The 13,859-nt window shown below is 35.7% G+C and overlaps 1 protein-coding gene across 1 annotated transcript in view; it reads left to right on the forward strand.

The window, feature by feature from the left end:
- BTBD9 (BTB domain containing 9) overlaps positions 1–13,859 on the forward strand; it is a 115,777-nt gene that overhangs the window by 57,622 nt on the left and 44,296 nt on the right. Inside the window, 1 exon segment of the mRNA XM_036380246.2 lies at positions 11,759–11,868. Within this exon segment, the coding sequence (XP_036236139.1) occupies positions 11,759–11,868 (110 nt within the window).

Below are 13,859 nucleotides of genomic sequence, written 5' to 3' on the forward strand. Positions count from 1 at the left end.
TCTCGTAGATTAGTTGTTCTTCTTTTAGCATTACACCTCATTTTGTTAGATGCTGGTTGCTCAAATTGCTTGTCATGTATAGTCATACATCTTTATATAGGATCTAGTTGTAATGTTTTCACAAAATAGTTCATGGTATTGATATTTATATATAGAATGGAATAAGACATTGAGCAAATAATTTTTAGTATTCTGGCTACAGAAAATTATTAGAGCTGAAATTTGTTCGTGTCCAGTCACTGTATTTCTGGTTTACTTACTTATTTGTGGAAAATTAGGAAATACAGTAGAATCCCTGAGTATGAGAGAGCTTCAAATGCAGTTTGATAACACAGAAATACCATTTCTGTGGTGTATATGTATAGCAAAATGAAAGCATGATCCTAATATGAGTTAAACTTCCATGTTTTAACTTTAATCTGGCTACCATGGATAATAATAGGCGAGTGGTAGGGATACAGGTTTCAGCTACTGAGATTCTAAGGGTTATTTGTTAGACTTCTATGTGTTTTAATCCATAATGTAAGGTGTAAAGCCAATGGTACTGTAGCATAAAAATTACCATTACTTTGTTCCCTTATGCTTTGGTCACCATATCTGTGGGCCTAGACTCCTTTCCCTGAAATCAGCCTATAAACCACTCTTTTGCTAGCATTTTGGTGTTACTGGCATCTTTTCCCTGAACTGATGTTTTGAATCTGAAAATTGAAGTATTTAGAGTCAACTGTGTATATTTAAGTTTTTCTATTTTCATTAGAAACAATGACCAGATTTCTTTGAGCTGATACTATAATGTAATATAAAGAAAATTATCAGATAGTTTGAGTTTAGTTTAGTATTGATGCAGTTGAGTCAATTAGACACTGTAGGACATCAAGAAAACTCTCTTGAGTTATGTAAAAATGGTTAAGGTATACATCAAAAGATATAGAGATATATATAGATATATATATATAGATCAATACTACAGCTACCTGCTAAATATATGAGCAGTAGGATATTTAAATGTCATTTTATGATGAAAAGTACAAAGGTTAATTATTGATTTCCACTAAAATCTGGAGACTGTATTCTAAGTATATCAAGATTCATTTTGACTATATCAAATACACTGTCTATTTTAGGATACATGACATAGTAGGGAGATGGGGTGTCAAGGGGAAGGAAAGAATGTGTGAACAGAGAGGTGGAGAGTAAAAGATAGGAAAATTAAGTGAGAAAAATTGATTTTCAGCATAGGTAAAGAAGGTCAGAGAGGCCAGGTGAGGAAGGTCAGATGGGGGAGCCTTAGTTCTGAAGTTCAAAGGTTCTACTCCATGAAGGACAGAAAGAAGTCACAGCCTTGTATTCTCTGTAAATTTCTAGTTAATGGAAAATAGCAATAAATAATATTGATTGCCTCCATTTCTAAATGGATATTTATGTCATTAGACTGAGAATAATAATATTATTATTGAGGAAAAGGTACTATTAGACTCATAATAGCCACCTAACTGACATCAGTTACAACTAGGAATAAAGCAGTGAAGTATGACAAAGAGCTGCCTCCTGAAACATGTTTTCACTGCATTCATATATAAGAATAAAATGCATTAACTCATCTTTTAGTTATATATCAAAATAATGCAGTACTGAGTTCAAATTATCAGCTTAATAAAGTGAAGTAGATGTTTTAAAAGGTAATGCAAGACATTCAGGAAAATTGAATTGATGTGCTAATGAAGTTTATGTCCATAGAACTGAGATCCATATAACTGTGTGGTAGATTCATTTAAAAGACACTCTTCCACAGAGCTCTTCTGTCACTTCTGAGGCAAGAATAGTGTTATTTAAAGGAAAAAACTTGCTTGAAGAAGATACAATACAACCTAATGCCTTTCAGTGGCCGTTTTTCCAGTGTAATGTTGTAATGATTTAATTGGATTTCAAATAGGAGAGCGTTGTGTATGCTCACAGCCACTTTGGAAAGGCCACATACAAAGTAATAACAATGGAGAGCTATCAAATATCCTGAGAGTAGCTGTGGTGAAAGAAGCACATGAATAGAGCAGCTTAGCTGATTCCAACACAAACGTGTAACTGCAGGTTTCTGATGGACTGTACAATTGTTAGAGCTAATATCCTAAATCACTGATTTCATTCTCACGACCTTACCTGCTGTGCAGTATAAGGAAATACCTTTTACTTAGTTTTCTTTTTTTGTCTTTTCCTATGCTTTTTTTTTCAGACTTTTTAGTTCAGGTATAGTGGTTTATTTCTTCATTGAGGAGTCACATTCTAAGTGCTAGCTGAGTGAATTCAGAAACAGTCAAAAGTAGAAGTCAAAGAAAACAAGTTCCCATCAAACCAAATGTTGGAAACTCTTTTCAGTGCTAGAGATGTGCTGTATAAGCAGAATTCTTCTTCCAGCTGCTATTGAGGTGAAATCAGAAGCGTGACACAGGTTTATAAGGTGGTGTCAAGGATATTGTGGTAAGCATTTAGATGGATCAGAGCACTTAAAAAATCTCCTTCACATTTTCTTTACATATATATATATATATATATATATATATATGTATATATATGAATTTTTTGAGCTGCATTTGAGTGGTTTTGAACATAGTTCAAAATTTAACAGTAGAGGAAAAAGATATCAAAATTTATGTGATTTGGGGTCTAATACAGTACCTTTTTCAGTAATGAAAATATTTCAGAAACAGCTTTAAGCTCAGAAAAGAAGTACTGCATGTCATCTGAATTGAAATAGGCAGAGGCTTATGAAAAAGAAATAAGTTTGTTACATTAGAGGATCCTAGGTAGATCATTAAATTATTTAAGAATGCTTTATTTTGTCATAACTTGGCTCTAAGCCTATTGATTTGCAACTTCCAGCATTTTCAGTGCAGTTCTTATGCTCAGGGAGTTTGTTACTTTTTGAAACAGTTGATTAAACTGTTCTTTGGCAGTTTTTAATATATAGATAGCCAAATGGATGATGGCTTAATGCATTCTGTCTTCAAGTAGGCATCCAGATAAAGCTCTGTTTCATTCTCAGATAAGAGTTTCTTTGTTCATAGTGAAGGAAGTTATTACTCTGGTGGTTTTTTCCATGGCCATAAAGCTTACTTCACTACAGAAGTAGTCATCCGGCAACTGTTTGAAATTTTTGTGCACAGGCAAGTACTGACTTTCTCATGTCTTTCCAAAGCTCTGTAGAATCTGTTACTAAGTTTTTGGAAGGCATTACTAAGAAAGACCAAAGCAGATTTTTTGTTGCTACTGATACAAATATGCATTATTGTTGTCTTAAACACAGGCTCGTTACCTGTGCAGCATCAATTCACACACTGAGGAGGGTAATTTCTATTTTTTATTCTAGCTTGCTCCAGGTAGGGATCTGGGTGGTAATGCATAAAATACTGGCTCCCTGACCATCAAAACTTTACACTATTTATACATTTCAACAAACAAATGCATCAGCATTCATTGGTTAGCAATTACATAACTTTTGCATTAATTAGTACCCAAACCCCTATTTGTTAGTTATATTCCTCACTTCCCATGTTAATTATTCTGTAAGTAGTGTTCTTCCTTCCATTTGAGTCTGGAGTTCCTTCTGAGGAGGTAGTCAGTGTATCAATGGTTGCAATCTCCCGCTGGATTAGTATCACCTAGAAGTAACCTATGTGCAGCTTAGTCAGTGTTGGGGAATTTTGGGCAGGTGAGAATTTCACTTATTATTACACACTGAAAGAAATAAAGTTTGGAAGTTTTTTTTTCTGGTTGCCATTTCTTCTCTTCTTCCATTCCACCCAGAATGATTTTAAGATTTATGAAATTAGATTTAAAACAGTTTAATATTTTTAGATGCTTAACCACAAGAGGAGAACTTCTTGAGTGGTTATTGTTCTTTGGTTAAGGAACCAGTTGAAGAGATCTGAATTCAGTAGCTCAGTCAATATATTTCTGTTTTCTGCAGATCTGCTCACAAGTGGTGTATTTCATAAACATGTCAAACAAGTTACTTTTGTTTTGTAGGAGAACAAGAACTATATTTTAACAAAATAATAACATTTTCTTGGGGCTGTGGCACTCAGTGTGCCACTCCAGGCTGATGATAATGTTTCAGTGAATAAATATCCATTGTAATCAGTTTAATTGGTGCAATACTGCAGAGTGCTGTTCTGAATTAAACAGTTCTTACTGCTTAATAATCAGCAAGAGAAATGTGGCAAATGTTGTGTGATACATGTGGCTGTAACACTATAATTAAAACAAATAACAAAAAAAGTGAAGCTGTGAGAACAAGACATCAATATAGTAGTTGTCTGTCTTAAATGCTCTGTCTTTAACCATAATTCAGCTATTCTCACATGAACTTGAGTTTCTGGAGATTTTATTATTTGTGTACATATATTGGAAGTCACCACCCTTCCCTTTTGCCATCTCATTGCTGATGAGCTGTGTAGGAGTGTTTGTACAGGTTAATACAGACCACCTACTTGTAATCCAAATTTATGATCTTCTTTCACCATGTCATCAATTATTTCCAGTAAAACACAATTTGATTTTAAAAGAACTAGACCTATGAAGCTTACGAGATTGAATCTGCTGCACTGTCTGTGTTTGATTAATAGGCCCATAAATAATATTTCTTTTGTCCTTTATTTTACAGCTCAGTTCAGACCTGCAGTAGCTAAGAGTTGGGTCTTCAATATGCTGGAAAGTATAAGCAAGGAAATTTAGAGACACTGATTAACTGAGGTAGCAATGGCATATATGTATAGCAGATGATACTGCTAGTGGATATCATCTGAGATTTTTTTCATAAAAGACAGAACTTGGTGAATTTAGAAATAATTGGTTGATGCTTTCACTGTTCTGTCTCACATCAGACATTTGTTTCACAAACACTCTTTCATAGTATTTGATATATATTTCATGTGAATTTTAGTCTTCAATAATAATTTCTAAAATCCATCTAAAGAATGATCATAGTTTAAAAGTTTGGCTAAGCTGTGTGTTATCAGGAGCAGGTATTGCACACTTTATGTTAGAAAGGAGCACCAAAGCACTCAGAACTGACATTCCACTGCTTTGGATGGGACATTACTTGTAATTTTTTATTTTTAGTGGTTTTGTTCCTAAAAACATTGCTCCTAATGTTGAACAATTGAAGTTGATATTTCTTGTGGTACACTTACTGTTGGCTGGTGTTTGTAAATCCATAAATCACTGGTAGTACAGGGGTTTAATAATTGTATGATCATATCTTTAGTTAAAGAACCAAATCTTGTTCAGTTAACAAAGGCATTCTTTCCCCAGATCCAGCCCACACTTGAGTAGTAACACTACATGCTACACAAAATGTTTAAAATGTATGAGACATACTTTGCTTAATGAATTACCCCATATTTCAGCACTCCAAAACTGAGTAGCAGATTTGAAATTGAGCCAGCAATACTTTGAATCAATTTTCTAACCACCTGCAAGTATAAGAAGTTGTATCTGCAGGTACAAGTTTTCAAATCATAAAAATATTGATGAAAAATATATAATCAGTCATTTAAATGTTACCAATATTTAGCTGTTTTCATTTGAGTATTGTTTAGTAGTTTTCTAGTATAATTTTAACATAATGGATGCTAAGGTTTCTTGCATATATCCTTGGATGTATTTTTCTGTAAGTAAAATGTTATACTGTTTGGATAGGAGTGGTGGTTTATTTAGTCGTCGAGCATTTAGTTTATTTGTTTGTTGGTCAGTTTGTTAGGGCTTTTTTTACCTTAAATATTTAATTCTTCATGTGTATTTGTGACCCCCTTTTGAGGTCTTCTCTTATTCTCTTATGCCTGTGAGCTCAAATACCAGGAGTTACTGTGTTTCTGATTAGTAATGATTCATCCAAACAACACTTATATTAAAAGGATTCTTCAATAATTGCCTCCTTTTTTAAAATAATTTTCAGACTTTTTTTTTTTTTAAATCCACCCTTCTTTACCACTGTCTGTCAGATTTTTGTGATGCCAGAGCTAAATACAAATTTTTGAATGTATCTTCATTACATTTTTATAGGATGAATTTCAAATTTCTTTTCTTTTTTAAGCACAGGTCAAAAGTATTGTTATTTCTTTGTCGAGCTACCTTGATGCGGATTGAAATCAATTAAATTCTTTTCCTTTCTTCTGTCCTTCCATCCTCCTCTCTTTTTTCTAATACTTTTCAGGTATTTCTTTCTCATATTGTTTATAGTCTGATTCTAGTCTAGATCTAGACAGCATTTACTGAAGTGTCACTGGAGCAAGAAAGAAGTATTGCATGATAAATTCACAGACTGGTGGAGCAAGAGAAGCTGGGGAAAATGGCAAACATTCTCAGATTTCACTGAACAGCACTTTCCTGTATTTTCTCATGTTTTGTTTGATATGTTTAAAAATGTGGAAGCTTCAATGTATCTATATAATGAAGCTCAATTGATCCTAAGTCATAAAACCTCATGAGGATGTAGCGTGATTCAAAGAAAATTAGTTCTACTGAAGATGAGGCTCACTTTGGAAAGAATGTGGCTTCATGTCACATCCGCCTGGAAGGTGTGCAGAGCCAGCTCGTGTCTGTTCTCTGAATCCCCCTGTCCAGTTTGTTTTAGAACTAGACTTTCTGAAGAACAATGCTTTCTTCTCTATTTAAAAACTATTTTTTTTTTCTATACAGTTAAACTTAATAGAGTCCCATTTTATGTATTGAGTAGAGATGGCATAAAAATAAGTCAAGGTGATATTTAAGTTGTGCTTGGCTGCGAAGTCAAATCAGGAGTATGGTTTAAATATAGATTTCATGTCATCCAAATCTTCATATCTTCTCTTATTTTGTGTTCTTATAGTGGAAGTCCATTATGAGAACAGGTGTAATTGCAGATTTCTGCTTATATCCAGATGGGTTCTAGGAAACTGAGCTGTTTTGGGTTGAGGTCTGACCCAAAATAAAACCAGGTGAACCAGGTTCAGATTTGAGAACTTCATTGGAACTAGAGATGCATATAGTGTGAAGATGGAGGTTAAAGCCGGTTTACCCAAAACTGGGGTTTTTTTGTTTTAAAGAAATAAAAATGGGAAATCATTAGAAAAGAACAAAGCATTTGTAAACTTATTGTTCTTACAGATTATTATGTATGGAGTACACAACCTATTACCACATTGTGCAAGTCTTACCTATGTTCCAAAGCACATCAGTGTTAATTTGGTTATATCCTTTGAGAAGCACTGGTTGATTGGTTGACATGTTGCTTACATGTGGTACACAAACAATTACATGTCCTGTTTAAGTGTTGTATACCAATATTTTTAGTCACTTGAATGCCCCAGCATAAAATAACTGCATACACATTCTGGCACATTACAAAGGGAAATATCCTGTGTTTTCAAACTGCTTCACGTCAGTTGTATTTCCAAGGTGAAAATGTTTGTTACTGTCCAGGTTCTGTAGGTGTTAGATGTACTTTTTCTACTGGAGTTCAATGATTTTGTCCTGTGTAAGTGTTTTATTTAATTTGTCACAGTTGTTTTCAATATTTGCAGCAGGGATTTCCTCTGGTATAAAATAGACTTTATTAGACTTGCCTGTCTAAGGGCAGGAAAACTTGTCTTCTGTCAAAAGACAGATATGTTTTCATGTTTGTTCTGGCTTAATTATTTATATTATGTATTTATTTGTGTCCACTGTTCTCCCACATGATTTAATGCTGGCAATAGATTTTTCTTCCTTGTTTTTTCTATCTTCTTGCCACAGGTTTGTTGATTCAGCTGTGTGAGTCAGAAGGATTATTCGTTTTAGGGAGCTGTCAATAAATGGAGTTTAAGCGGTGTTGAATAACACTGTTTCCTTTTCCACTGAAAAACAAACACAATGTCTTTTAATGCCCTTGTGTGTTGGGCTGTGCCTCATGCATCTTAGTGGCAGTGATTGGAATGTGAATGTCAGTGGTTCTAAGCAGTTAGAAGAGGTATAAAGTCTGTAGTTAATTTTGGCACTGGTGTCTCATACCAAATGCTCCATAAAGGAAAATGAAACGCCAATTTATGAGTGCATTTTGTACTGATTAGATTTAGTTCATTGAGTTTGCTGTTGCTATTCTAGGTTGCTTTGATAGTAACTGAAGAGTGGATATCAGTGCAAAATACCTGTTAATTTCCATTCCCTCCCTTTATTTAGTCTTCTGTCTCAATAGTCTCAAGGGATTGGAGTTTGTGCTTAATATATTTTAGTTTGTCTGCATCTTACTGCTGTTATTATAATGAAGGATTAAAATGACTCCTAGAGTATGCATATTTTCATGCTTTGACACATATTTCCTAAGCACTGTTGTGATGATGTAGGCAGCTGAGCTTTGGTGTTTGTGGTCCTCTAGGGTATCCACAGCAGAATCAGTGGTGTGATCTGCAGCTGCTGTGATCTGAATTATATGTGTCAGCTTTACAGATGTAAAGAGCAGAAGTAAAACATAATTTAGTTGTTCAGATATGTAGTCACATCAGAGTACAAATACTGTAATTTCATATGAAGGAGAATAATTGCTCTTGGAAGAATGGGGGATAATGAGAGATATTGCCATGTAGGTGCCTAATTAATCAGCCCAGGTCAAATTTCAGTCCTTTAAAATGCTACCAAGATCCAGTAGAACATGCTGTTTCCCTGTAGTCAAAACAATTTTCTTGGTAGTGGGGGAAAAAAAAAAACACCAACCAGATTTTTCTGATATTCCTGTTGTAAGGATTTTAAGGTCATGTGTAGCTTGACTCTATGTGGCTAGAGAAGTCTGTGACATATGAATGAAACTCTAGAGCACTTATATATTATCAGTATCCATTATTCTCAAAAAGGGCCAGAAAATAAAAGTAAGGGGGAAAATTTTCGTGTTGCATTCCTGTTTACCTGCTAGGGAAGTCTGTTTAAACCCCACAAATTGATCGAGGTTTTTTTCTTTAAGGAATGATTCAGGGGTTTTTTTCTGTCTTCTAGTCTCATCAGTTGAGTCTAACATCCATAAACAGGGGAGCTAGTCTAGGCATTGGACTGTGATTCTTTTACTCTGCAATCACACAAAGATTCATAGATAACTTTGTGTCATGTGAACCTCCTTTGTTGCTGACAGGAATTTGAACAACTTCCAGTTGCTCTGAACAAACAATCAAGAAGTTTGATCTAATGATACAATTTTATAACACAAAAAATCTAAGTAAATTCGCTTTTAAAGCTAATTATGAAGCAGTTTCTTGTGTTCCTATTAATCTTGTTACTTTGTTTATTCGCTAAGCTCTTTAATGCAGGGAAGCGTAACTGAAGGGTGTCAAAGTACATCTCCATTAGTAACACTCTGGTGGTTTGACTGTGCGTTTTGTCCAAGCAGCACGACTCAATCAATATCTTCCTTGCCTGGGAGAGTCAAGGGAGTGTCTATGGCAAGCCAGGCTCCATGTGCACTTCAAAATATTCCAGAATTATTCCTGTGTTTAATTGAATTCTGTGCTTCTGAGGCTGGAGGGAACAAGATCAGTTACCATTGTCAAATTTTGGACATTCCCTGTGTGTTTAGGGTTTGAACTGTGGCCGTGTGAAGCAGCGCGGCGAGAGAGAAGAAGGGTTGGCCTTCTTGAGCATCCTAGCAAGCTGGCCAGCACCGCTTGCAGCTCGGGGGGCCCTGTCCCACTCTCGGTCTTTGGGACTGTGCCTAAGGAGAGCACCCTGCCTTATAGCAGTGATGCTTCCTTGCAAGAGGATGAGGCCGCCTCTGGCTACAACCGGCAGGAAATAAGACAGCACTCTCCAGTTGGGGCAAGTCCAGATTTATTGAAGCTCCCAGGGAAGCCAGCAACAGAAGAGAACGTGGGAGGGACTACAGCAACTTATAAAGGGAGAGGGTTACAGGGGAGGAGCCCGTCTTCAGGCGAATAGGGGTGCAGGGGGAAGTGGGGTACAGGAAATTGACATAAGGGAAATACCAATGATAACAACTTGGAGGAGGGGCCCCGGCCCCTGAACCAATCATTCCGTGCCCTAGACAGAAGTTTCCAGAGAAAAAGGTGGTGGCAGAGAGTGACTGGCAGGGCACTGGGGAGGGGTTTAGAAAAAGATACCTCGATCTCCAGAGAAAATCTCCAGAGAAACCGGGGAGGAACCAGAGTAACTGACAAGTACAGGGAGGGTAGGGAGAACCAGGGCAGAACCATTGCAAAACATGGGGGGAACAGAACCTACCAACACAACACAACAGTCGTGAGTTCATAAGAAAATGTCAGCTGGTTCACATGGGCAGGTCTGGGGAAACACCTCCTGTTTGCCTGCCTGTCAACCAAGATTCCTGCAATACTCTTCACAGGCACTTGGCACAGCTACAGCATAAGGGCTAAGTTCTGCTTTACTCTTAAAACACAGGTTCATCTTCTTCGTGAATAATAAATATTTTCTCCACTTTTGCAACTTTGTTTTTTCTACGTAGAATGACTTTCAGGACATTTGCTACTGTGGTAATTGATTGATCTGTGAGTTAATATTAATTAGGCAATAGCATAGAATTCTTTGTTCCCAATTATGATTATTTAAATAATTTTTAAATGAAATTTGGAAACAGTAAATAGCTATGATGGTTGTTTTATTTGTTAAAAAGAAAATCTTAGAAAATACACTGTGTATCTTCTCAACTTGATCTGATGAAGAACACAAGCCACAATGATGCTGTTGGTGAATGGCCAATATAATTATACCATGTAAATGAAAGACAGACTAAGATTCATACATTCTGATAGTTGATAATTGAAATGAGTTAAATTCATACAAAGTTTTCTGTAAGTGTGGCTAACCCATCTTGTGAAGTAATTGATATTTGGTTTCGGTAGTTTTCTGGTTGCTTGTTCAGCATTTGTTGAGAGGTGTACTATAGTCCTTTTGAGATTTTTCCAAATTTACAGTAAGAACTGTTGGATCTCTACAGAAAATGCAGGATCAGACTGAATCAAGGTTAGTGGTTGTTTATGGAAGGTGAAACCTCCAGGGTAATGCAGCAGGTGAATAGGTCACAATGTTTGAGAGCAGCTCTATTTGATTTGCAATTCGGGTGTGGAAATGTGAGTTATACCACCAGGCATGAAACCCAGAATAGCTTTGTTTCATAATATTTGAATGAGTTTTTTTTCATTATTAATAACAGATACACCAACAGAGATTGATATCCTGTACATCCAGTGTTAGAATTAGAAACAGTCTTAATAAAATGGAATTGATTTTTGGCTTTGGAAGAAAAGCCTGACTCCTTTTTTGCGTTTGTCCTGGCTGTATGACATTTTTCACAGTGCTGAAAATTTGTTCGTAAAAGGATGATTATTACTGTTGTTTTTGTTGTTATTATTATTACTGTTATTATTAGTATTAGTATTTAAAACCTCCATGAACATGTATTTGCACTAACAGACCATTTCAGAAACAGAAGGTCCCTAATTTTGCTTTTCTTGGCAAATTAATCCAGAAACATTTTTAACAGATTCCACATCTCTTTAAAGATTTGTTTTTTCTTCTTAAATTGCACTGGAGCCAGCATGAAATGCTGGACTAGATGCAAACCTGCTATGAAATTGATATTCTTTTTTACTCCTTTTTCTTTTTTTTAAGCAATTACTCAGTTCTTATGGGTCTGCATGTTATAGTCTAACTGAATCAATTATATTTAAGTGCACAGAAGTTGGTCATGTTTAACTTGTGCTGTTTACCATTTTTTGTTTCCCTATAGGTATATTCGAATTGTTGGGACCCACAACACAGTGAACAAAGTTTTCCATATTGTGGCATTTGAATGCATGTTCACGAACAAATCCTTTACCCTTGAGAAAGGTCTGATAGGTAAGAGATAAAACCATTTTCCTTTCTTATGAACTGGTGTAAACACTTTTAAAGTTGGCCATTACTGCACTCTACTTCTGTTTCCATCCAGAAATCTCTAAATTGAGTTAAACAGTATTTTAAGCATAGAATTAATTGGCTAATCCTTACAACTTCTATGAAATTCCTGTACTCTGGATTAATTAATGATGCTGCGGGAATGCTGAAATTCAAATCAACCGCTGCTGACAAAGCCACTTGTAGCTGAGTCAGTCAGTGCTGGCAATGTGATTTTTCTTTGCCTGTCACAGTATGGTTGCTCATGCCTCCCAGTAGGTTAGCCTGAACTCTTATACAAGAATGGACTAAGCACAGCTATTTATTGTAGTGATGATGGATTTAGACATTTAGGGCCTCTTATACAGCCTGGTTACAACTGCTGGAAGTAAACTCTCATGTGTTCATTTCCCCCCAAAGAGTCATAGACATGCTTAGCCATGGCAGAACATTATATCAGCTATGCTGCTGTTATTCTCAGAACACCATGCTGATGGAGCACTCTTAGCTCTGGGCAGCTTATACAGCACTGATTTAAGTACCTTTATGTTACTTAAGGTAAAATCCCCTAAAGATCAATGGTACTGAATGATCAAATGTGTCACAGAAAGATTTAATATTTATTTTTTTAAATCGTTAAAATGGGGTGGTTTCTGTGCTTTCTTCCATATAAACTCACAAAAGTCAGATCCTGAAGTTCACTGGAGAGAGAGTGTTGAGTAGTTGTCTAGGGCAGATTTCCCAAAATTTATTACTTATGGCATAAAATCAAGAATTTCAGCAAAATTCTCAGAGTTCATGCTGGTTTTAAACATATATTTAAATTTTAAATATATACCCATGACAGATGGAAGGGAAAACAGTTTTCAAAATAGGAGGAGAAGGAACATTTTTTAGTAAGACATATTCACTTCAAATTTTTCTCTGAGAAAGCTATAATATTTAGCTGTGAAAAACCAAGACCCAATTTCTCCAGCCTGTTCCCCATGCATTATACAAAGGCAAATCAAAAGCCTTCCCTTTGTTTTAGGCAGTGTGCAAGCAGCAATGCAATTGCTACTGACTTCAAAATAGAATAAGCAGTAAGGAAGAACTGTGTTAAAAGAAAGTATCTCGCTTCAGTAAGCTATTTAGCAGAGAAACAAAGTATCTCAGATTTGATAAAACCATTGAGCTGAATTTCATAGTTAGCACTGCCAGCCATGAGTTTTAAAAACTTCATACAAAATCAGTTAGTGTGTACAAATATTTGTATGTATTTGATTTCAGATGATCAAACTTATTTAGTAAACACTCAATTTTGGACTTAAATAATTTTGAGTGTTAACACAAAGATTGTTTGATCATAAGTAGGTGAGGCAGTAAATCCATGGATGTTTGTGTAAGTGAACTTATAGTGAAAGTGACTCATCTTTCATAGACTCAATTATTTTTACTGGTTGAGTGATCATTCTGGTGAGACAAACAGATATCTTTTATCATTTCTTAAGTTTCAAAGGTAATCTAGGGGATGGAGACTTTATATGGATTTATTAAAAATTCTCTGTTTGAGAGAATGGTTTTGTAGAATCTTACAGGTGAATAGGATTTGGCAGCATAATACTGAGGGTTTCTGGTGTTAATGATGATTGTTAATCAAGGGCAGCTTTGCTGTTCTTCAGTGTGGGTCAGTCAAGATGTTATACGTGTAAGTCATTTCAAGTGATCAACAGTAAGGAAAGAGAGGGGCCTGTAGGTTTACACAGCTTTTTATATTTAAGGGATATTAGTCAATTCAATTGGTAGAAAGTTAAAAGTAAGAATTTGAGGAGCAGTTAATTGAAAGTGGGGTGTGGATAGTCTTCCAACTGTCAGTGAGGCACCAGCAGTTGTATACATGACCCTGCAGAGTTTCTGGTGAGAAAGATAGAAATTGAAAGATTTGGGGACTAGTTGAGGCCAGTCCAGTTGTGAAA

Source organism: Molothrus ater, chromosome 3, assembly GCF_012460135.2.
Source record: "Molothrus ater isolate BHLD 08-10-18 breed brown headed cowbird chromosome 3, BPBGC_Mater_1.1, whole genome shotgun sequence".
Classification (NCBI taxonomy): domain Eukaryota; kingdom Metazoa; phylum Chordata; class Aves; order Passeriformes; family Icteridae; genus Molothrus; species Molothrus ater.